The 27,653-nt window shown below is 26.4% G+C and overlaps 1 protein-coding gene across 1 annotated transcript; it reads right to left on the bottom strand.

The window, feature by feature from the left end:
* On the bottom strand, positions 1-27,442 carry LOC100213650 (uncharacterized). Its single transcript, XM_065790303.1, has 12 exons — positions 27,342-27,442; positions 20,686-20,727; positions 15,376-15,542; positions 14,883-15,017; positions 9,084-9,209; positions 8,774-8,857; positions 7,795-7,851; positions 4,680-4,844; positions 4,466-4,543; positions 1,018-1,126; positions 228-283; positions 1-129 (listed from the first exon to the last, which is right to left on the bottom strand). The coding sequence occupies exons 1-12, from the start codon at positions 27,364-27,366 to the stop codon at positions 103-105; spliced, it is 1,071 nt and encodes a 356-aa protein (XP_065646375.1). The 5' UTR covers positions 27,367-27,442; the 3' UTR covers positions 1-102.
* Between the last annotated feature and the right edge of the window lie 211 nt (positions 27,443-27,653).

Below are 27,653 nucleotides of genomic sequence, written 5' to 3'. Positions count from 1 at the left end.
TGAAGAAAATTTTTTTTTTTTAATTTAAATTTTTAAAAACATGAGGCATTTTTAATCCTCAAGAATTGTTCGGTTGTCGTTTCCAATCCTCTTGCAATGATTTCATTTTTTTTTCATTTTGCTTTTTTTCTAAATAGAAATATTTTGTTAAGCTGAAGCCAAAATAAATAAAAAAATCCAAGAAAAATTGATAATTCTTGATCTATATATAAAAATGTAAGGAATACCTCTTGAATCTTTTTAATATTCTTTTTAAGCGCATTAACATCAACACTAGTTGATTCTAAATTAAATACGAAACCGGTAAAACATACATCAATAGAAAGGGGATACAAACAAATTAAGGCTTAACTTTTTAAGGGAATCTATTGGGTTGGCTAAAAAGTAATGAGAAATTTTTATAAAAATCCTGGAAAGGACTCAATCAATTCAAAAATAAGACCAGAAATAACATCAAAAACAGTGTAGATTTGGTAGGAAAATAAAAAACAAAAAACAAAGAGAAGCGTAATTGAGTGAAGAAGTAGAACACAAAAGAATAGTCAAAGATGTTATGCAAGAATATGTCCAGACCTAGCGAATATTGGAGACCTAGCGAATAGTGGAGTCTTTGAAAATCAAAAGATTGCAGTCATCAACACTAAATTTTAAGTAAAAACAACCTAACTTAAATTAGCTTCACAAGGAGAAAGGAGGTCTGGTAAACTTTGCAAGGGATAAAACACAACAAACTAAAAGTTAATTTAAAGACCATGAATGATTGTTGAAGATAATGAAATAATTTGTTGGCATTTTTTTTCTCTTTATGTTTTATACTTTTAGGTGCTAATGGTCATGTTTTAATAAAAACCAATAAAAAGAGTAAAGAATGCAACATGCTTAAATCTAAACAAACAATAGATGAAAAAGAATCAACAAATTGTTTACTTATCCCTAAAGTTTTCGCCAAAGAGATTTCCTACAAGACAGCAGCCAGATAACAAAATAAATTCATAAAAATTTAAAAACTAAAGTTACTTTTTGAGGATTCTGTATCATTTTTATCATTTGGCTTAATTTCGGAAGGAGGTATAAACGATTGCTGGCGTTTAATTTTACGCTGAACACCTGCTTCTTCTTGCTTTTTCTAAAATGAAAAGTTGCAAAATACTCATAAAAAAAAACAAACACAAAAAAGCTATGATGGAAACTAAAACAATACAACTTACTTTATACAGATTCGTATAAATCAATATAAATAAAAATATACATTAATTTTATTATTATCAATATTTATTAAGCCAATTTTTAGCAACTGGATGCTCTGTCGCTTTCCTGGTTTTCAGATAAGGAGTATTTTCAATATTTATTTTTATTATTTTTACAACTAATAAAAAAATTACTATTTAAAGGTTATAAGCTTCTACTACCCTTACCCTAATTCAATAAAATTATTTCTTTTCCTAAGTAGCCATTCCAGAGGATTTTTTTTTGTCAATATATTTATATATAATTAACATAGTTGTATGGAGCTTAAAAAAACTTGAAAAATGAGGGGTCTTTTAACTTTAGAAGTTAATGGATTTCATTTTTTGAGCTGGAAAAACGGATAATTTTATGACAAAATGCCTAGTCCATAAGTATGGAAAATTTGCATAATGAAAAAAAAAAGCATCAAAAAATCTAGCACAAAAATTAAAACAAACAATAATAATATAAAGGCATATAATGCTTTAAAACTTTTTTTAATGCAGATAATAAATTAATACCATCAACCAAAAAACAAATACTAAAAAAATTTCTTAACTTTATCTAACCTTCAATAAAAGTATTTAATGTCAAAAACAAAACAGTATCCAACCTACTTGTAACAACCTACAAAATCATTTAATTTTTGCTCCTCACACAAAGACAACAATGCAATGCAACTCACTGCTGAACTTTCAGCAAACTTGTCTAATAATTTATTAAAAATTTTTTTGATTAAATTGTTTCATATTTACTTTACCCAACACCCAATTCGAGTATTTCATGCTGACCTTACTCAAAAACTCAATTAAAGTATTTTATTAGATTGCAATAAATATATTATATACATAATTTTTCAACTCAAACAAGTTGATTTAAAAACATAATCCTTATCAATTATTTCATGCTTCTTTCTCTAAACCCATAATATTGACCACTTCAATGTTGAAGAAAAAGGCTAAAATTTGCTAAACTGTATACTCAAGAATAATACAATCTAGTTCTTTGATGCGTATTTACTAATACTATTTTAATTTGTATTTACTAATACTACTTCTACGTTTACTGAGCAGTTATCATAGAAACATTTTTAATTAGATTTTGGTGAAAAAAGGTGAAATAACTTGAACTCCAAGCTGCTATCACAACTTAAGTAATTATTATTCAAATTAAGCAAACAAGTTGTGATATATTTGTGATACATTTACAGTACATAAAGGCAACTTTGTATGCTAAAATTTAACAACTTTTGGGACACTTTATAAAGTTTCTTTATTTTGATTCAAAATTGTTTTTATATTTTTATTGCATTTTTTTTTCGTTTTAATTGGTATTTAAACTTAGTTTACAAGACTAAAAGCAAAGTATTCTCTAGTGGAGTAAACAATTTAATTTATAAACTTGTGATTTAGTTTCATTAATATGCATCATCAATGTTTAGATTGTAGAGATAGAGGTGCTGTGTAAAAAAACAAAAACAAAAAAAAACTACCTCCTTGTTGTTGAATCTTTCATAATATAAGCTGTTGGTTAGTGATCAGAACAAACCTTTCCAATTTTATGCAAGTGGTATTCTATTGTACCATGTTCGCTTGCAAGGAAAACTTATGTAGCAGTTAGTTCATCCTCCATTGTTTTTAACTAACATTAAATGCTGTGAACCCAGTTCCATTAGTCTGCTGGATTTGCCATAGAACCCTGGCCTATCCGATTGTATTCTGTATGGCTTTGGTTGCTGAGTGGTCCAACTAAAACTCAAAAACCAAGCAGTACATGATCTTTCAACAAAAAAATATTTTTTCAGGATTTTATGAACTGTGATCTTTTCTAGTTTAATGTGAAATTTCTAGTTTAATTGCAAATTACAAGGTGCATTGAATTATAAGTAAACTTTCATAAAACTCTCCACAACCAAAATTTCAGCAACTGTCATATAACCTAAAGAAATCCTGGTAATGAACTTTCTCAGTTTACAAACCTGCTTTCATTATAAGATGTCAATTATGAAATAATGATGTATATGCACCAATATGTAAAAAAGATTTTTGATACTATTGAATATCCTGTTGAAAAATATTACTAACCAGCAAGTTTTTTGTATTCAATCTCAAACATGATTTTAGTGTCAATGGAAACAGGCCAACATCTTTATTTCACTTATAATTCTTGCAGAAGCATCTTTATTGATTCGACTTTCCTGCTTTAAATTTTTGGAATTATTATGGATTTTAAAAATATTGTGGATGTTTAGACACTAAAGTATTAAAATGAAAGACTAAATAAAAAATTTATTAGAACTCGATTTTTTTATTTTAAAGTGAAGTCAAATCCAAACTTTTTGTTCTTTTGGTTACATAAAAAACAAAAATAACTTAAATATAACTATTTTGATAGGCAAATTTATTAACACTTTTGTGTTTGTCTGTATAAATATACATCTTATACTCTCTTTATACAAACATATGACACAACACCTTTAGTAAATAATAAATTGATAGAATCAAAAAGAAGCCATAATAATTATACCACATATAATTATAATGTCTTATACAACAGTGAAATAATTGTCCTACTACTACAGTTATCTATACTTGCTACTACTACTACTACTACTACTACTACTACTACTACTACTACTACTACTACTACTACTACTACTACTACTACTACTACTACTACTACTACTACTACTACTTAAGTTATCTATACTTGCTAATTTTTTTTATAAATTGAGTCTTTTCAAATATCATTGACTAAGATATCTTATTAGATATTATCAAAAGTATACCAAAAATGTCTGGTAATATTTTAATAGTAAGAACCACAATCAATACAAAACTAATGTTAAATTGATCACCAATGATTTATGCCAAAAGTATACTGATAGTATTTACTATAAAAGTATACTATAGTAAGTTCATCACATTAGTAAATTCATTACATTACATCACATCACATTACATTACATTACATCACATTAGTAAATTCATCACATTAGTAATGTATGCATAGTATGTAATTTATTCATTAAAAGTCACATTAAGTCACACAGTGACCATTATTAGTAACTGCTTTAAGGTGAATTTACTGTTTTATTTAATTTATTTTAATAAAAAATTAAGCAAATTAATTGACTTTTAAACAAGTGACTAAAATAATAATGACTATAAAAATAAATTTTTAACTCTTTAAGAATAACAATTTTGTTTTTATTTGTAAATAATTATAAAAAAAAAACCTTTTTGTTTTCTCTTTCTTTTAAAACTTTTTCATCTTTGTTTAGAAAGTATTCACCACTTGCTAATTGAATATCAATCTACAATAGTTCACAAACAGTTAGCTACAATATTGCAAAAATACAGTTAGCTACAATAAAAGAGAATTTTTTGACCACTTAATAAGAAAAAAAAGAAACAAAAACCCAGCTCAAACTGTAATAAAAAAAACAAAACCTTGCTCTCTTGTTGAGGTGGTGGAAACGGTGTATATGGTTTCTTTTCTTTAATTTTTGGTTTTTTTCTTTGAACATTTTTATTTTTAAACTTTGGTAAAAATCGACTCCAATTTTCATTTTTTAACGTGGGATCTTTAGCAAGCTCTCGTTTGATCATCATTATCTATTAAAAAAATCATTTATACTTTTTATAAGTTCAAAAAATGTAAGGGTTAAAATTTACAATACAAATAAATTTATAAATAAAAATCAAAATTTATGTATTATATATATATACATATATATATATATATATATATATATATATATATATATATATATATATATATATATATATATATATATATATATATATATATATAACATCAGACTAATATTCTAAAAAAAAAGTTCTTCAAAAGCATAACATGTTGGGTCCAAAAGAAGCAAAGTTTTATAATAATTAAAAATTAAGCATCCAAAACATCCAGCATAAAACATCCAAAAACAATAATTATTGTATAAATAGATTACTAGTTTAATTTTTATGGCTTAAAAATTATCATTTTTTAAGAAAAAATACAAAAGTACAAACTTTCATATTTTTAAAAAAAAAAAATCTAAAGTTTTTTTTAATTATTTTTGAAACTTTTATAAAATTTCACTTCTTTTGAGATCCAACACTTCTTTTGAGATACAACAACCCATTAATAAATTTTTAATTCATAAATTTTTTAAATTTAGTAATAATATATTACACAGAAAACCATTAGGGGGTACCATCAGACATTTTCAAAAAATGTTGTTTTATGAACCACCCTAATAATATATATATAAGTGTATATATATGTGTGTATATAAACAGTTCTGTGAATAAGTTTTAGACCACTTGTATAATTAGACGTATTTACAATTATTTCCTGATTTTTTTTAAAGCGTAATTGAGTTTAATAATATATAAGAAAAGTTAATAATATATAACAAAATTAATGAGTAAACATGAGGGATTTGTTTGCTTATTTATTAAAACGATGTGTCATAACAATTACATCCAAAACAGGATATTCGAAGAATGCTGTTACAGAAATCAGAGAAACTGGCTCCCTTGAAGATAGAAAGAAAAGTGGTAGACCTCCTAAGCTAACAAAAGATGACAATAAATATGTAAAAACCCTATCTTTAAGAAATACAAAAAAAGCATCAACCAAGCTGGCAAAAGACATTAACACAGCAACTGGGAAAAATGTCAGCTCTTCTTTTATTCGACGGCACCTACTTAAATTGGTATTAAAGGGGTGTGTTTCAATTCGAAAACCATTATTATGGTGTTGCAATAAAGAAAAACAACTTAAATATGCAAAATAACACAAAGATTGGGTTCAGGAAATTGTTTAATTGAGTTCTGTACATCGATGAGTCCAAATTCGAAATTTTTGGAACGAAAGGCTACCAATATGTTTGAAGAACCGGGGAATGTTATGTGGATATCCTAAGGCACCACGCTGCATCATCCAGAATGAGACTAATAGGTCATAATTTTATTCTGCAGCAGGTCAATGACCCAAAACATTGTTCCCGAGTGGCAAAAATTTTTTTAAATGAAATGGAAGAGGAAGGAGTACTGGAATTGATGACCTGGCCTCCCCAGAGTCCAGTTTTGAATATAATTGAGCATATTTGGGATTACCTGGACAGAAAGAAGGTCGAACATGCTCCCTAAAATGCTGAAGAATGTTTTGAAGTACTTCAAAGAGAATGGCACAACATATCCCAGGATTTTATAACTAATTTGTACGAATCTAATACCCAGCGAATATCGGCTGGGATTGAGACAAAAGGAGAACATAGTAAATATTAAGAGTTTTTTATGAAGTTTGACATTAAAAAGGTTGTAATTGTTCCATATTTTGTTTGAAATGCATGTGTTTTAATAGGTTTATAATTTAGAACTACAAACTTAAATATTAGAGAAGAATTCTCTGGGATTTGTTGAAAAAATGTAAGTGGTCTAAAACTTATTCACAGTACTGTATATATAACATATAAACATATATACACACACACACACACACACACATATATATATATATATTATATATATATATATATATATATATATATATATATATATATATATATATATATATATATATATATATATATGGTTTGAGTGCTCTTCCATCAGTATCATTACCGTGGATACCTTCACTATCATCAAAGTTAAGGAAAATATTTAGAAAAGTTGGATATAGAGTAGTTTTTTAATCAAATCCTAACTTAAGAACATTACTAACATGTAAAAACAAATTTAGATTGCCCCAAAATAGCCAACCTGAAACATATTTAGTTGAATGCAATTGCTCAAAAAAATATGTAGGAGAAACAAAGTTACAAATTAACAAGAACTCAACAACAGCAAAAAAGTTTAAACAATGGCAAACATTATCAATCAGCAATTTCCACACATAGCAAGTTTTGCTCTAAAAAAATAAATTGGGAGAAAACTAAAACCCTTAAAGTTGAAATAAAAAAATTTGACCGTAAAGAATGCGAAGCACTCGAAATACAGAGGCATTAATGTTTCCCATCAAATGGCGGAATAAATCTTGATAATGGGCAATTTGTCAAAACTAAATTTTGAACTCCATTTTTTTATATTCTTACGTAAAGAAAAAAGAAGCCATTCAAATTTATTAAACTGTTTTTTAATGTTCAAAAAATTTTGCATTATTTTACAAGCTGATGATGCTGGTGTCCATAACCCAGTGAAAATTTCTCAAAATAAATTATTATTTGTATTAAGAGAACTCGTATTGTTTGATGTTTTTTTATTAATATATATATATATATATATATATATATATATATATATATATATATATATATATATATATATATATATATATATATATATATATATATATATATATATATATATATATATATATATATATATATATATATATATATATATATAATCAAAATTGAATACTAAACTTTAGGTATATACCTAAAGTTTAGTATTCAATTTTGATTTTAATACCGATTATTATTTACTATTGATTATTATTTTATTAAATTTTTTATTACCATAATAAAAAATTTACAGAGGTAATAAAAATCTATAAATGTACTTTTATATTGTATATTGGATGGATATTTTTCATAGTCTCTTCAACCACATTTCTAACCTAAAAAAAATACAGTAAATATACAACGCATTAAGATTATATTAAAAAATATATATATAATAAAAAGAGAGGGAGTTATTGGTCTGCGAGGTAAATGAATATAACTTAACTATGTTGTTAGTAAGAATTTCCAAGAATTTAAATAAATTATGTTTTATTTTTTAAATATTTAATTATTCTAAATAAAAACCCATATAATTATCTGGGTTTCTACTGGTTTGAATAAATTGTGTAAAATGTATCAGATATTATGCAGTGATTTTGAACAAAAATTGTAATTGTACTTATGTGGAGATCAATATAATCACATAAAAGAAAACTTAACGTTAATGTTGATGTTAAAATACTCTCATAAAAAACATAAAATTAAATCAAGGACAGGCAAGCCTCTCTTGGGAAGTTGCCACTCACAGAGTAGCTTGCAGAAATTAGGGACTAAAAGAATATAAGATGCAAACTAAATGTAGTAATATGTAAGGCAGCTAATTGGTGTTTAGTGTAGCAGGATTTCTGAAGAACTTGAAATATAAAAAAAAAAAAATATTAAAAATCAAATCAAAATTGTATAGCACATACAGGGTGTTATAAAACATGCTATAAAGGTGACTAAAATGTCAACAAAAAAAAAGTAGATCAAGACTAAGCATTAATGTACTAACCTTAAAAAATGGTGAGCTATAGAATGCTATAGCAGGACAAAGCGTTTCTGATAGAGTATGCCAAGAGAGATCATGTTAATCTCAGAAAAAATTCAGAAAAAAAAAGAAGTTAGGATATTAAAAGAGAGTAGCAAATGATGAAAGCAAGTCAAGAGACAAAAACAGAGAACAAGCACAGGTGCAAGTGAGACAAATTTAAAATGAAATACTGTTTAATCTCCATCCCCTACCCACTTTTAAAAATAAGCATTGAATAAACTTACTTGCTTAAGGCCTTTAAATGACCCTATAGCAGACACCGTACCACCTTGTACCAATATGTAGCATTCTGTCAATAGTTCAAGAGCCTAAAGAACATAAAAATAAATAAATAAAATTCTTAAAGCAACTGAAAATTGTATTAGTAAACTTTTAGCTGTCACTATGTGTTTGATATTGTAAAGATAACTACTTTTAGTTTAGAAAGTTGTAAAAGCTCAAAACTACAGCAGTTTATTATTGGAATCTTCTATAATAAACTTCTTCACAATTATATCAAATCTGAAATTAAAATAAATTTTTTACAAAATTTACTTTTAAAGTTGCACCATTAGGACCAATAAGCCTTTGTCTCCTTTTAATAAAACGTTCTTTATTTCTAACCAGATTGCGTATTTTAATTATGTCACATGCTACATCATCTTCAAGGACTCGACAGGACTAAAAAAAAAAAAAAAAAGATAACTGAAAATAAATATAAACAATGATATAAAACAGCATCATTTAAACATTTATACCAATATATTAAATAATTGCATCATAATATGCTTTAAAGTTAAAACATTGTGAAATTGTCTAATTACAATAAAGTAAATCTTCTAAACTATATAAAAAACTTTATTATCATAATATGACAAACAAAAGGTACTTATTTAAGAGGCATTAGGTCATAAGAAACTGGTTCAACTCCTTTAAAATGTCATATTTTGGAATGTACAAATTAATATCTAACTAGGTTTGACTAACTATAAGTTAAACCTTTGCATAAGTATTGTTGGCACACCTGTTACATTTAATAAGTAAATGGTAAATGCAGAAAAGCTGAATTTTAGCATTTATATGCATGAATCTTTAAAAAGGTTATATGCAAATTTAAATAGAGTATGTATGTATGTATGTATGTATGTATGTATGTATGTATGTATGTATGTATGTATGTATGTATGTATGTATGTATGTCTGTATGTACGTATGTATGTATGTATGTATGTATGTATGTATGTATGTATGTATGTATATATGTATGTATGTATATACACGTAAATGACTAATATATTTTATACTTGAAAAACTATGTCATCTATCATTGTCATCAACAATGAATTACTAATCTATAAATAATTTAGGCAGCAGCTATAACTTAATATTTTATCCAATCCCTACTCTAAAAAACACTCTTAAATAAATTGGTATTATGTTTAATATCAGTTAGAGACCAAAACTATTGGCATTTTACCTTTTCGTAAATAAATTATATTTTATAGGCATTGGAATGTATCATACATATATTGATGGCTAAACTCCAGCACCACGTATCTCAAAATTTGACTGTTTTGAGTTAAGTAGTGAATAAGAAACTATGGCCAATTCTACTCCTGATTCTAACAACACTTGTCAAATAATACCGGAAAAAGTGTATAAATTAGGTGCTTCCATACACCAAATGGAAACATTTACAAGACTTGAAGTATGTTATCCCAGAGGATTACCATCACTTTTATGACTCTCTTCCTTACAATTTTATGAAGACAACAGCAGGTGTTGGAGGACACTTAAAAGTTACTCATTAGAACACCAAAGAAGATATACGGGGTTATGTAACTGTTTAGTGTTATTATTTTTTAAAAGACTGCCTTTTAACAGTTTTATATGCCTTTTATTTAATAAATTGTGTCCTTTTTCATTTTAGACAATGCAGTTTTATTATTGACTTACCCTCTTAAACAACACTTATCTCAGACTAAACTTTAGGTCAATTCCACGTATCTTAGAAAATTGCCCACACTTCAAAGTAAAAACTTATTTTATTCAAATCAACATTTTAAATAAACAAACCAAAGAATTTAATAATTTGGCGTTTTTTTATTTTTGTGGTTGTTTGAAAAATATCATGTTTTTTGGCTCTCCTGAAAAGTTGTGATTTTTTAGATACGCGGTGTTGGAGTTAAGCCATCGATATATACAATACATGGTATAGATTGTCTCTTGTCTTCAAACCAAATTTTTTTTTACTTTTTAACTAACTGTACTGAATATTAGTGAATTTTTAGAAAGATGCAACTCTTTTCACACATAACAGAATAAAAAAGTTGATATGGCTGTGTTTCCATTGAATGGAATCCATTCCGTTCTTTCATCCCTTTAAGCCTTGAAATCATTTAACTTTGATTAAAAAAATAAATAAATGTTTTAACTGTTTAACTCTATTGAAGTTTTTGTTTATAATTTTTCTTGTTTTTTCTTTTTGATACCTTTCATTCAAGGTAATGGGAGTTAAACTTAAGAATCCACTTGAGTATTTTCACAAAAATGTTCAAATGTTATTAAGTATAAAAATAATGCTAAAGGTTAAATGTTAGTACCTATATTATTGTTGTACTTTAATATTGAGGAATGGAAACAGTATTACTATAAATCATCTTGCATTATATTTTTCTTATAAAAACCATACACCCAATTCATTGCTAAATTGAATCTGCATAAATTGCCTCTCTTTACTGTGCTCACCATTTTCTTGCTCCTAACTCCATACTCTACCTGGTTTAAACTTTGAGATTTCATGGGAGTTAAAAAAGTAAAAAATTTGATTTGTTTAGTTTTTTAATACTTTGGAAATCATTCTGATTTTTATGTTTTCCAGACTCATACAAACTACAGTATTTAGTTCTACTGCCAACTGTGTTCTTGTAACTGTGTTTTTAGGTCTACTGCTAACTGTGTTCTTAAACTCTCTTCATTGCGTTTTGTTAACTCCAAACTTAGTAGTAGCTGGCAACCTAGTTGGAAGCAAGTTTCTCCATTTAAAAAAAAAGTACAGTAATGTACTTGTAACTGTGTATAATGTCAGTTTGAAATCCTGTATACCCCTCATTAAACATGTAATGCTGTTCTGTAGATAACTTTTCTTAACAGCAACTGTTAGTTTCTCAAAACAGTTATCAACTGCATTAAAACTACATGCATATGCACGATTAGCAGAAAGAGGTTGTCAAATAGAACATGTCATTTATAAAATAAATGCCAGACTTGCTATCAATAATGTTACATAAATTAATATTATAGTATTGGTTCTAGAATTACTGTTAGTGTAATCTTGAGCAATACTCACAACATTGTAATGATCTTAAAGCTTTAATTGTCAAGTTTCTAGACTTTATGCAAAGTCAAGATTTCTTTTTCTCTCTTGTTAAAATTTTTGGTTACCCAACTTTCTTTTTACCCAAGTTTATAATGCACTCCCTAGAGAAGATTCAGCAGTTTTGTTCTATACTTTACAAAAACATAAAGTTAAAAAAAGTAAAATTTTACTTATGACTTGTTTATGTCATATTTCTTTTTCATGGCTTTGATAATCCTATATATCAATATGAACAAAACATAGAATTTTTATGCTAAACTTGGTTTTTTATGTACTTGTGAGACATGATCATAAAATCTACAGAAAAAAAAAAAAATTATCAAGTTATATATAAAAAAAAGTTTACTTATTTACAACTTCCTAAAAACAAATAATTCTAACAAATGATTCTCATAACTTTTTTAAAAACATCTTTGTTTTTTAGATTTCAAGAAAATAATCAAAAATTTTTATTCTATCTTTTAAAAAAAATTATTTTAAAAACTGTTAAACTTTTTTTGTTAAACATTTTTTAACTTATTTTGTGAACAAAGTTTTTTTTTTTAATAAAAAAAAAAATCTAAAACAGATTTATAAGCAGAATTATATAATTATATAGACATTTATACTGACACTTTTTATTTTAAACGTGTGTTATATTAGTAATATTAAAAACACTGATATATGCAATATGGCTAAATTGTATTAAATTAACACAAACTTTTTATAATGCAATAACATTTTTATATAAATGTTTAAAATGGTTGCAGATATTAAAAAAGAGTATAAGAGTCATTTGTTTTCACAGATTAGAATAGGTCTGCCCTATTTTAAAAATAGGTTGTGTATTAGTAATACTTGGGAAAATTTCTGGGGCAAACCAAACTCAAGTGTTTCCTTGAGCATTTTGATTTGTGAAAGGTGGTGTTGACAAATTGATTTGTGTACATTGGCATCACAAATTGGTTTTAAAAATAAAATCTCTAAAAATTAAATTGCCAAGATCTAAGATCTGGCAATTTAATATTATTTATATTATTATTTAGACCAAGGAGTCATTAAAAACACAAAATAAGTACAAGTTTAACACAATCAGACAAAAAATTTTCACTAATAGAGTTGAAAAATGACTGAAATGTACTAACACAAGAAATCATTGAGCCAACAAACATAAATCAGTTTAAAAACCACATTAATAAATACTTTAAATTTTAACCTCAAATCTCAGATCTTCTATATTCTTTTTAATCTTAGTCAAATTTTTTCTTTAAATAACACACAAATTATTTTTTATGTGTGATTAAAAATATATTTTTTTCTTCTTTGAAAAAAAATTTTCAAAGAAAAAAAAATATATCAATGAAAATACATGCTTCATGGAAGAAAAAAAATATATCAATGAAAATGCATCCTTAAGGCACTCAAGATGTTTTTTCCAGTATTCAGTTTATTAAATATTGAAAAAAAAACCTTATGAGCATTCTTAAACTGTCTACAGTTTTTATTATTAGAGTTTTTAAACTGTCTTTATGCTGGTTTATATTCTGAAATTCATGCAACATAATTCACTGTATGAAATGTTAAATTTTTATACAATTTTTTAATTTCCTTTATTTTCTGCTGGTGTTCCATCCTGTAAATCAGGCAAGGTTGAAACATTTGCTGTTTTAGTGTTCAAAATATAACAAAACAACGCATAATTATTTTCTACACTATAACAAATCCAGTTTCTTCACATTTCTCTGTTTGATAGAATGTTATTTGTTAAATGACAAGGGAATGCATGAATATTGGTATCTTTCAGAATATGAGGTGGAATTTGCCCCCATGATAGTCTTATCTGTTATAAAAACATTGTGTTACGTAGCAAAAGATTCAGGTTGCTGCTGGTCTTCACTGTTTACATTTTGTTGGTCTTCACATTTTGCTGATCTTTATTGTTTACATTTTGTTCATTTCCTCTTGATATTTCAGTAAATTCAGTTTGTTGATAGTTCAGTGAATTCAGACTGTTTAACTTGTCTTAAACTTATTAAAGTTATTTTGCCAAAAGATGCTGCTTTTATTTTACATAAAACTTTTATGTAAATTAAAAACGTATTTTATATTATTTTGAAATTAAACAATAAAACCTTAACTTTTATAACAAAAAAAATTTATATTTTAACATATTTCAATGAATTACCTAACAGAAATATAAGACAATATGTAAGAATAAGGAAACAAAGGTTTTGCGAAAAAATTTTTTTTTTCAAAAATCTAATCACAATGGTGCAAAAGCCAACTGAAAGTCAAGGTTTAATTTATGCATTGACACTTAAGTAATAGTTTTAAATAATTAATAACTGTAACTAATGGTAAAAAAAAAACAAATTATGTAAACAAAATGTAAAAATATCTTTTTGTTATAACAGTCAGAATAGTAATTTATATGTGATACAATGATACAAACACCATGTTTAAACATTAACCTTATAAATTATATAATGATGTTATTCATTGCATAAGATTTAGTCACATAGTGATACCTATCAACATCATAATGGTAATGATCAACATTATAATGGTAATAATAAATACCAACATTATAGTGGTAATGATTAATACCAACATTATAATGGTAATGATCAATAACAACATTTAAAAATTTGAATACAAACTTATTGTGTTGACTCAAAATCATTGTATTTATTTTTATATAATTCTATTCAGGGGGTTTACGGCCAGATAAAAAAGTAAATAAAAAGTTATGCTTTTACAAGATTTTTGAAGTTTCTTATTATGTTTATGCTGAAATATTTTATGAAGAGAATTTCAAAAGATAAAAAACAATGTTTTTTGTGTATGTATTATTTGACAAAGTTTTTATAACTTTAAAAGCTTTTTTTGTATTTTTATAAACTTTTTTATTTTTAAAAATATTTATAAAAATTATTTTTATGTAAAGTAAATAATATTAAATAATTATTTACACCTATTATATTAAAAAAGTTAACCTGTTCATATGAAACACCTCTGGACATCAATTTGATCATATCACGAGCTTTTAATATAATATATGGATCAAATGTCTTGCGAGTAGTGGCAACTGTCATACTTCCTTCAACAACATCCAATGCGCATCTAATATGCTAAAAATATATTTTATGATCTTAAAAAAATGCAAATAATATATATATATATATATATATATATATATATATATATATATATATATATATATATATATATATATATATATATGTATATATATATATATAAATATATATATATATATATATATATATATATATATATATATATATATATATATATGTATATATATATATATATATATATAAATATATATATATATATATATATATATATATATATATATATATATATATATATATATATATATATATATATATATATATAATGACAAATTTAGGAGATAGCAACATTTGTACTTTAAATAAAAAAATTTATAACAAAAAAAAATTATACATGATTGCCTAACTTTTCTTTGACAAGTGGCCACACTTCACGCAAATATGTTTCTCTATACTTAGGAAACAATGTAGCAAATGATGACTCTTCAATGAGACCATGTGGATTATCTGCCTCTGTAAAAGGTTCAATTTTCCAATGATCAATTCCTTCATGATCCCATGCTAAATTGTAAGTAAAATCTCATTGTAAAGATTGTACAATATTATAAAAGATTTAAGATTGTATAATACAAAACAAGAGTAATAAAATATAAGAAAACCATTTGAAAAAATAAATATTTACAATGATAGAAAGTTCTGAAAATCAAAATCTAATAAACCATTGTCATTTTTGTTAAGTCTTAACAACTCTAGAAATGTGTGCTTAATTTGGTTATTAAAAATTTTAATTTAATTCTTTTATTTGTCAATAAAAGAACTTTGTATAACAAATATAAAACTTTTTATGAGCAGTCTTCACCAATTTTTAAATTTCATGATCGCTCTTGCAGACATTATCTTAAGTGGGCATAATCAATAACTTATTACAATTTACTAAGCTCAATAACTTATTACAATTTTATGAGTCCAAAATAACACACTGGGCAATTTTCTTTATTGCAAACCCAGAGATGTTACAGATGGGTATTAAATGGCATATAAGTGACAGATTGCAATAAAAAACGATGGTCATCTTGAAGTGCAGAACTGACGTGTTACGATTTATGAAAATGCATTAATTGTTGCAACAAAAAATTAAACTATTTCGAAGACTGTAATAATACTAACTGATTCTAATACAGATAATTAATCACTGCCAATTTTTTTTATAGTTCAGTGTAATATAATAAAAATAAGTTAAAAAAAAGTAAAATAATACACTTTAAATTGCTTTCATATATATATATATATTTATATATATATATATATATATATATATATATATATATATATATATATATACACATACATATGCTAGAAAATTCATGGGCGCCTGTGGTGCCCATTTTTAGCAACCTTTTAAACTTGTAAATGATAATTATTTTGGGAAGTGAAGTGAAGCCAATGAAGGCAATAAATCTTATATATATTATGCATAACTAATGAGTGTTTATATGTGAAATATAATTAAAATTAAAAATTTAAATGACATAAAACAAATGTTAAAAACAAAAAATTTTAAATTAAAAAATTTAATTAAAGAATTAATAAACTCTTTATAAACTATATTACTCTTGAGTCCCTAATAAAAAGGGAGGAGGGGGAAGAGGGGGGGGGGGAGAGAAGAGGAGGAGGGGGTGGGGTGGGGGGAAGGGCAGGAAGAGAAGTGACATTTATTTATTTTTAGAAAATTTTCCCACCCACCCCAAGCTTATTAAGACCCCCTGCCCCTGTTTATTAATTTTTAAATGTTGTCAGCAAAAACTTTATTTCTCAAAACAAACAAAAAAAATCAGCAAATATCAGCCTTAAAAATTTTAAAATATTTCTTTCAGTCATCAATAAAAACAAAAACATTCAGTGTGAACAAGCTTTAAGAATTGTCAACCTGGTAAATCTTGATTCAGCATATTAAATCATATTGAAATCATGCTAAAACAGCTGTTTGAAAATGCACATTTGACCGCAAGCCACGCTAGAACTAAATAGTTTTAAGCATATTTTGTAAAAAATATTAGTTTGGATTTATAACCTAAACTTTTTTATAAAAAATTCTTATATTGTTTCATAAAAAAATTCTCACTCCCCTTTTATACCCCCCCCCCTGTATTAAGGACTCAAGAGTATGAGCATAAATAATAACGCTTTTTTTTAAAAACAAGACATGTTAAGAGAGATGTTCTTGTAAAAAAGATGAATAATGTTTAATTAAGCAACTGCTTAAGATGGTGAAAAATGTGGAGTAGAATAAGGCTTGACTTAAAATTGAAGAGTAGGATTAAATACTTCTAAACGTTTAGTCCAGAAGGAATAAAAGCTTCTGAGATGCGCTTTATGTATACATATTATGGATATAAACATATGATTGCTATTTATTTAGATGCTGGCATACAATATCCTTTCATTTTTATATCAACTTTAGTATTTATATGGTGTAGTATTTGCTGAATGAGAAGATGATCAAATGATAATGATGATGATAATGATGATTATGATGATCATAATGATGTTTATTTATGCATATATATACAAAATATAACATGAATTTTGAATTAAAAAAGTATATTTTAGGATGTATAAATGTTTATGCAGCCCACAAAGTATAATACAAAAGTATATTTTAGGATGTATAAACGTTATGCAGGTCACAAACCTAGCCCAGCCCAGGTGATTTTTATTAAACCTGATCCCGGCTCAGGTCAAATATTAACTCCAGTCACTTACTATAAGGGGCTACTACTTTACTATGAATTTTAACAAATCAAATATTTAATCTTTCTATTCTTTTTTTAAATAATTAAACATCTAAATTTTAATCAAATAAATCAAAATTTTATTGTAATAGAAAACTTTAGAAAAATTGAACGTTTCAGAAGTTTTTTGAGCAGAAACTGTTGAAGAAGAAGGAACTACATATGTTGTAAAATTTTTCTGTAATATATGTGCACTTCATCAAGACACTGTCTTGGCCAATATTAAAGTAAATACCAGTTAGAACAGCCACATTTTGTTATATAAATGAAACAAGTTTCATTAAAAAAGACAGCATTTCTCAACATATTTTTTTTTTTTTAAAAACATCTTTGCTTCCAACAAGGCTGCAGGCAGCCACTAATTAAAGTTGAGAGTTACTGAAAGAGAAAAGATGAAGATTGTAAAGCAAGATAACGATTGACGGACGACTTAAAGGATTGCAAATTATATGAATCAGGAAAGCAAGATGAAGGAAGCGAATTCCAAAGAACTGATGTTCGAGGAAAAAAACTAGCGTTTTTGGAGCACTGAGGAACAGTCACAGAAAAAGGATGAGACTTAATTGAATGACGAGTAACGTGAGAACGAATTTTAGTAGATGGCACAAGAGACGCTAGTTCTTTAGAGCAGTGCCCATTATAGTATTTGTAGAAAAGAAAGAGAAGCAACATTACGACGATGTGATAATAATTGGAGGTTGGCTGCAAGAGCAGGTCCAACTATGTTTACAATGCGTTTTTGCACCTTGTCTAAAAGTTTAATACAGTTGACAAAAATTTAGTACAGCTTATAGAAATACCATCCTATTTGTAAATGAAGATTAAAACAAAAACAAAGAAGAAAAATAAACAACAAAGACCAACAGTTTAATAGTCAGGATTTTTAACCATTTTATATTTTAAACTCTAACTATTAAGATATTAGTGAAAAGTTTAAGTTCATTGTTTTTAAATAAAAAATGTAAATTATCAAATTTAAATACAAGGTATCAATTTACTACGGAAATGAAGCCTATATAGAATAAGTTTGTGTCTAATTTCCATTGAATTTCTGAAAATCTGTTCATTTTATTTTATAAAATATTTAAACAAAATGTCTACTAAATTGTATCTGGGTCAAATCATTATATTTCAACCAATCGCTTGTGGGGCACCATCTCTGATTTTCCGTATGTAATCTGGACCCCCTCCCCCACTCGCTAAGGTGAGGAGGAGGGGGGGAGGGGTTTGGGGTGGCATCAATCCCCTCACCTTAGTGAGTGGGGGGGGGGGGGAGAAGGGGTCCAGACCATATACAGACCACTGATTACCTATAATAAAATAGAATTTAAAGAAATAATGGTTTTATCTTGAAACTAATTTAGATATTTAGATATCAAGTATCTAAATATCAAAATTAATTTAGAGACCTTTATTTGAACCATTATGAAAGTCTCTAAAAAGTTACTGCCCCCTTTATTTGTGCCCCTATCTACTATAAAGACCAGATCAAGAAGAGGACAACCAACCATACCTTTCATTTTATTAAGAAATGACTCATAATTAGTTGCACCCTTCACATAGGCCAGTTGGCAGATTAGAGGGGCACTGGTTTCTAGTAATGCATTCAACTGTTGATGATTGAAAAATAGGGTTATTTAAAAATGCTGGCATTTTTAATGTCGATTCGACAAGTTTATAATGTTTGCATTTTCAGATAGTTGGGTCTAATGATCTTATATGCTGTTAATCTTAGATCAAAACAAAGTGTTAGAAAAATTTTCGAGCATCTCAAAATGGCTGAAAAATGGACTTTTTAGGCAAGTGGAGATTTTGCTTTTAGATATATTTAAGTTCTAAACTGGAACAAGCTGCCTATATTTTGCCCATTTATTGCAGACAGTAGTAGCGAATCAGAAAACCTATCTGTAAAGACTTTTGGATGAATAGAATAATGCTACAGTTAGTTTCATTTCGGCATATTTTAGCAATTTTAGGATTTTTTCCAAAGTTGAGATAATATATAATTTTTTCTGATATTTCTTGAAAACTGCAGTAGAAAAACTTAGGAACTTTTCAAATTCTGAATCAGTCTACCTTAAAATGCAAATTTGGAAAAAATTAAGTAGTTCTGAGAGGGAGGTCATAAAAGCTATTATTTGATGACAATTTTATATCACAATCTTTATAATACTATTTTGAGCAGGCCTTAGCGGGAAGCAAAAACTTTAGCTCTCGTCCACATTCCCATTAAATGATACACTCTCTCATTTAAATGGTTTATGAGAGCAATTTCCTGCTCTTGCTAAAATATAATTTTTTTGTACAAAAAAAAATAAAAATAACAATTTCAATAAAAAAAGACATGGTTGTTGCAAAAAAATAAAAAAGAGCAAATATTGAAATGTGAATGTTTTTGGTTAGATAGGACTAACTGATAAATGTTAAATAATTACACTCTAAATTATATTGATAAAAGTTAATTTACTAATAAAACTATTAAAACTCTAAATTATTGTATATAAGACTTTTTTGTTAAATTTATTGAATTATATTTTTTATATATTAATTACTTTTATAAATTGATCACTTTTATTGTGGAGTTATTAATTGTCATCATCCTATTACAATAAGAAAATATAAAATACTTTTTATAAGTATTAAATACTTTTATAGCTCTTTGTCAAATTATTATATCAAATGTAATTTTGTTAGTAAATAAATGGATTGTGCAAAAACCAAAACTAAAACCAAAAAAAAGAAGCTCTTGTAAGAAGCTGTTTAGAGAAGCAGCCTGCATGGATTGCCAAGTTTGTTTTAGGAGAGCTTTTCTCCGCTCTTGCACTCATTTACTCCCGCCAAGGCCTGCATTTTAAGTATAAAATAAATACAAAAAATTATAAACAACCATAAAAAATTTTTATAGTTCTTACGTTTATCTTTTCTATATTTGTCTTTCTTTCTTGGCTGCATATCTAAAAAAAAAATATAAAAAAATAAAAATAAATAAATAAACACATATATAACTATTTTGAAGGCTCAAGATTGCATAAAACTTTATTGATGAGATTTTATTGAAATAGGGATAGCCTCACCTATCTCTATTAAAATTGACTGAGGGTTAGGGCAGACAAAAAAGATAAAAGCAGAAGTTTAAAATTCTAAATAATTATAATATAAATACATATAACAAAGTGCACATTAAAAAAAATAAAGAACAAAAAAATTAATAGGATACTTCAACTTAAAAAAAGTTGTTATATATATATATATATATATATATATATATATACACACACACAGTATTCGAAATTAACCTTGGCACTCGGCATATGCTGAGGTCAAGTTGGTCAACACCTATTATTTACTTGGTGTTTGTCGCACAAATTAGAAACTACTTTGAAAGAAGGGTTTAGTGGTATGAAACTTGAAAAAAAATGCACACAATCAGTTAGTGTCAGAATATATACTGTTTAAAAAAGCCACTTTTAAGTGGAGACTGTTTAAACGCTACGCAGACTTTATTGAATACAAATCATTTACATACAAACACCCAGATGCAACAAGATAGATTAGTCAACAGTCAACTATTGACACTCTTTTACGGAACTTCCTGTTTTATTGTTGTTTGCTAACGAACAAGTAGAAAATGCAACTATAAAGAAAGATCAATTAAGAATTGAAGGCATTCGAAGGGATGCATCAGATATGAAATTACTAGTTTATCAAGCCTTACGACGGGATTGACGATCTTGATTTATACCGTTCCGTTATCTCTTATATTTGAGAAAACCTCTTTGCTAGCACCGGAAGCAGTTACAGCTATTGAGACATGTCTAAGATGTGTTCAAAAAACATGTGATAATTGAAGATAATGGCGTTTTAGCATTCAAACAATGAGATCTTTTTCCTACACTAAATAACGAAATCCTTTCTTAAATCTTTAAAATTTCCAAACGAAAAAAATGCTTCAAAACAAAAATTTTAAAAATAAAGATGTTAGTAATAAACTGACAACTTTTCACGAATATGCAATGTGCGAAAGTAGTTTGGAATTGTGTTTAAATGGAGTCCTAACCACCTTTTCTCAAATATGTAAAAATATAAATTTATGCTTGAAACAGCGTCTCAATGAATTTCTTTATAATAAAGTGTATTCGGCAAGCATGATACTTCTTGATAACCAATCTTATAGTTGCAGAACTTAAGTGGCTGTTAGATTAAAACAACTTCAAAGAAGATTGACTAGGTATATGAATTTTGTTCAGGCTCTGATCTTTTTTATTTATTGCTTTTTTTTTTAATTGCATGATTAGCCAAATATTTTTACTATTTTTTTATTTAACCTCGGAAATTGAAACTGCTTATTCACATATATGTTGGTATCTAAACTCACGCATACCCAACAAGTGTTGGGTATGCGTGTTCCAACTAGTGGAAAAGCTAAATATAAAGAATTTTCTGCATATTATAGAGATATGCGTCATAATACCTATTTCAAACGTGGAGGTTAACTTTAGTCTTATGTATTACTTTCAGCCAGTAAACTAATACATGGAAAAAAAGCACATTGAAATTTATATATTGTTTATAGGCTGAAGGCATTTTTTCTTCATTCACTGGAATTTTAAGTAAAGACATAAAAAAGTTATGCAATGAAACTATCAAAGCATTGCTGCAATTAAGAAATTATGATAAGGTGCTCTCAAATAAAAAACATGAACACATAATGGAGTCATTAATCATTTTTGGCGGAACACCCTGATGGCAAAATAAGAACAAGAAAACGCCATGTTAGTGGATATGCTTCTAACAACAATGTTAAGAAAAGGAAAAACGCAAGGAAAGGGTTACCCTTAAACCTTGAGTCTTTTTTATCGACAAAAACAATAAAACAAATTATAATAAAAACAATGAAACAAATGATAATAATTTGATTTTATCTCCTGGAGAAAACTTAGGATCAGATGATCTAGTTGTAAAAAATACTATAACCTTTATTTAGGGGAAATCTCCACACGCTAACAAGACAAAAAAAAATTGTTGCACAAAACTGAGTTATTTTATTAAACCCATTACCTCAGAAATACAATACTAGCTATTGAAAACAAAAAAAAATTAAAATAAAGGAAATCATATGAGGAACCCTTCAAATTCCATTTGCTAATATTGACTATCTATTTAAATATTAGACCTAACAAAAATCTCTAAGACTTGATAATTTTAATTTTAAATTTTAATTTTTGATGAGCCAAGAAGTCCTTATCAGCAGAGTACATAGAATAGGATTTAATAGAAAGTTCACGCTGCCTGCCTAACCGATATCGCAAACTTGCCCTGAGGTGGGTTTGAACAAAGGTTATAGTGCAAAACTTTATGCCCCAATAAGTCCACAAACCTCCAAGCACCTAAAAAAATTTTTAAAAATGTTGCCAAAGTAATGACAAGGTAAATGGTACTTTTCAAGTCAAGCCCTCTGCATTTGTTTGCGGAGGCCAAAAAAACTGATTTCGAATGCTGTATATATATATATATATATATATATATATATATATATATATATATATATATATATATATATATATATATATATATATATATATATATATATATATATATATACATATATATATATATATATATATATACATATATATATTTATTTATATTTATATATACCTGTGCATTAGAGTGTTTATTATTTGGTCCAGTTAAAAGTAAAAGTGTTAATACTACTTTTACTTTTAACTGGACCAAATAATAAATTTACAGTACATACAATGTTAAACTGATCAAAACCAATTCAAAACAGTATTTTTAGTGAATAAATAATGTTCTGCAGACTGTGACAAGTCATGTTCACCGAATGTCACCACCAAGACCTTTTCCTAATCTCAAAAAGTTCAATCCTTGATGATAGTATTTTACTTATATTTTAATAAATAATAAATAATCAAAAATAAATCAAAATTAGAGTTGACATAATATTTTCCTCAAGGCCTATTTTTGAAGTAACTTTTATACGATTGAAGCTCATGTCACTAACTCAAGTGTCACATTTGTATATAAAGCAACAGGGATGACACACATGGAACAGTTGAGAGATCAAATGACAATTTGACCTCTATATGGATTTTTTAACGTCTATTTATAGCATTTTTAACATTTTAGAACGATAAAAATACTAAGAGGTTATGCGGTCTTAAAAAGATAAATACTCTCAAAAGATGGTTAAAAAAATGACCAGTGGTACAAAATGCTCAAAGGAAGTAAGAAAAAACTTGCTTTTTAGCGAAGTGTTGATGACAAAAATACAATCAATTTTTTTTACTGAGAGATATGTAAACAAAAAATAGGATTTTGCCAGGGTATTTAGCATAAAGATAATAAAGAAGTACAGACTTCAAAGAAGCCTCAACAATCTTACTTCTAGATATATGTTAATACAAAATTTGAATCAGCCCTTAAATGTATTGCAACAACAAAAACTTAAGGTGGAAGTAGAGAACATTTTTTGTGAAAGATAGTTCTAGTAGGCTTACTGCTGAGAAAAAAGAAACAATAAAAAGAAACAAACTGAAAAAACAGAAAAGAATATTGAATGATACAATGTTAAACTTGTACAATAAGTTCAAACAAACAACTGAGTTTAAGTCAAAATTCAGTTCAAGTCTTATAGTACATTTTGGAAATTGAGACCCTTTTAAGTCATTCAACCAGACTTCCATAAACAAGATATTTGTTTTTGTATTGATCATGAGAATTTTGCTTTGGTTCTTAAAAAGTTGTATACTTCAAAGGTAAAATGAAGATATGTTGTAACATTAACTAAAAAACAGCTGTTTATGCATTTTATTAATAACATGCTGGAAAAGTTTATGAAGCATGTATGCAATATAAAACACCAGTACAAAGCTATATTAGAAATAGAAAATAACTTGGGGTCTAGGGATATTTTCATTCATTGTGATTTTAAAGAAAATTACAATTGCAAAACTCAAAAGAAATTCAATCTACTTTGGTGGATTAAGAAACCAAGTGTCAATCCATACAGTTGTGGTGTACTATTACAGTACTTTTGAAAACAAGATAAAGGCAAAATCTTAGTGTAAAAATCAGATAACAGGTGACACATCTTTGTTGGGATCTATGCACATTTAAAACCTGTTATTTATCACGGAAAGAAAAGCTGCCAATCATTAAAACAGCTTATTTCCTTAGCGATAGTACTGTTCAACAGTACTGAAACTATTACAAGTTTTATGTGGTAGGTACTTATTTTCAAAAAAGGTTTGGAGCTAAAACAATGAGATGGCATTTTATAGAAAAAGGGCATGGAAAAGGTACCTCTTATGGAATAGCAGACTGTATCAGAAGAACCACAAACAGATTAATAGGACAAGGGAAAGATATTCCTGATATTAATTGTTACATAGAAAAATTAAAACAAAAGTGTCCAAGAATAATTATCTATACTATTAACAACACAGACTTCAATCTCTATGAGAAATGTGTGCCAGAAAAGCTACCAACTTTAATGGGGGCATTACAGGTTCATGAGATGTTTTCGAGTTCCACTAAAAAAGAAACGCTGCATATGAGAAGACTGACATACACTGAATGTGACAATGGTACAAAATGCAATCACTATAGATTTGGAGGAGTGCTAATCCCTCTGGAATTTTGACCTATCTTCATCCTTGTATCCTTTTAATGTATAGCACTTAAAAATTTGCTTATATAAAATTATTATTCAAATTTTATAAAAATAACTATTGCAAATGCTACAATGACCCATACACAGATATGATAAATAAATAATTAATAAAACTAAACAGGATATGATATTAAATTTTTCTATTAAAAATAATATTAGTTCAGTTGCTAGAGTTTAATTAGTGAAAATCTACCTGATTCAAAACTGAAGTTATCATTAATGAGAACCATCAATTTTAGTATTGAGCTTCCAAAAAAGTTTAACATTGAGTAAATGAATGGTAAAACTAAAAAGATGTTTATATCATCTCTATAACGATAAACCAAAACTCATATGCTTGGCTATTTATTCATTAAGTTGTATCCTTTTACTGTATCCGTCCTTTCATGGTATAAAAACTTTTATTAATCCAGTTTTTTTCCTTGAACATCAAAAAAACCTTATAAATTTTACCCATCTTCATGTTTTCCTTTTTTATACAACTTACAACTTTTCACATGTATTATAAAATAACTGTATATTACAGGGTTCATGGCAGTTTTAGATTCCATTTTCCCTGAGTTTCCCCTGAATATTCCCTGATTTTCACCTGATTTCAAGTAATTTTTCCTTGAGTTCATAATTTAAGAATATAATAATTTTTAAGAGAAAATGTGGGTAATATAGGGTATTTTGATTTCTGAGCCCAATGCATAATTTATACTAAAAAATTGTTGTATTTTATCGTTTTGCTATTTAAAAGATGATATTGTTGTATTTTATTGTTTTTCTATTTATCAGAAACTAGCTATTTATTAGAAATTGAAAAGGGGTTTGATAGAAACATTATTATATTGTAATAATGATTTATTAAACTCAATCTTATTATGTTTTAAAATCGATGTTATTGTTATCTTAATATAAAATATCATATTGTTGATCTTATTATACTGTATTAAGTATTCTATATTGTATAAAGTATTTGCGAGATTAGGGTAGAGGCTAGAGTTGAAAAAATCATTCATTAAATAAATTTAAGGTTAAGTTTAGGGTATGCCATTATCAGATAAGTAAAACAGATAATAATGTTTAAGATAATAAAATGCCGTTAATTAGTATAACTTTATGTCAATTAAAAAAAAAACTTATATAAATACTACAACTTTATAGGAATTCAAGTCTCTCATAATTAGGGACATATGATCCCCCTAAGCAAATCATTCATAAGGTCGAAATCATGTTTTCCATACATATTGGAGACTTGATACAACTTTATCTCTCTATTTTTTGAGCTAATCATGAATCTACAGACTATTTTATATCATCTCTTTACCAGGAACAAACACTTTAAATTTCAAGAGTATTGGAAGTTTTTTTTTGTAATTTAATTTTCTAAATGTAGATTAGAGGTTAAAAAAAAAAAAAGGAATCAAGTTTCCTCTAAATATATATTATTATTATATAGGTATAAACAATAATAATTATAATAAAAATGATTTTTCAAATGGTTTAGACCATGGTTTAAACTATTTAAAAAAAAATTGATTTAAACCAAATTAATATTTGTTAAACAACTTTAAATTTACAGCAGGAAAGTAAAACAGGGATATATTTACTAATAGAACTAGATCTTTCTTGTAAATACTTAATGTGAATGCACATATCTAAAATCATAAAGATACTTTTGAAAACTAATTTCTTGTATACATTAAATTTACAGTATGTTATTTATTTGAAATTGTCTATTTGAAATTGTATATTTATAAAATCCATGTTTTTTTTTAAAAAAAAAAAGATTTGTTTCAGCCTGAATGATAATAATAATATTAATAATAATAATAATAGCAAAAATTATAACAACAGTTATAAAATGTAATAAATGATTATATTCACCTTTTTGATTTTCTTTTTCAGCCATATTTATAACAATGCATAAATTTTAATTTCTTATTAAATATTATAGGCTGTTAAAAACTTTAAAAAAATTTTAAAAATATAATATAATATAATATAATATATATATATATATATATATATATATATATATATATATATATATATATATATATATATATATATATATATATATATATATATATATATATATATATATATATATATATATACAGCAAAAGTATATACTACTTAAACATTAATTTAAGTCAATTATATGCGTATCATTATTGTCTTTTGGGTTTTTATAGA

This window comes from Hydra vulgaris, chromosome 02 (genome assembly GCF_038396675.1).
Source record: "Hydra vulgaris chromosome 02, alternate assembly HydraT2T_AEP".
Lineage (NCBI taxonomy): Eukaryota > Metazoa > Cnidaria > Hydrozoa > Anthoathecata > Hydridae > Hydra > Hydra vulgaris.
The sequence above is the reverse complement of the archived record's forward strand: the minus strand, read 5'-3'. Positions and strand labels throughout refer to the sequence as shown.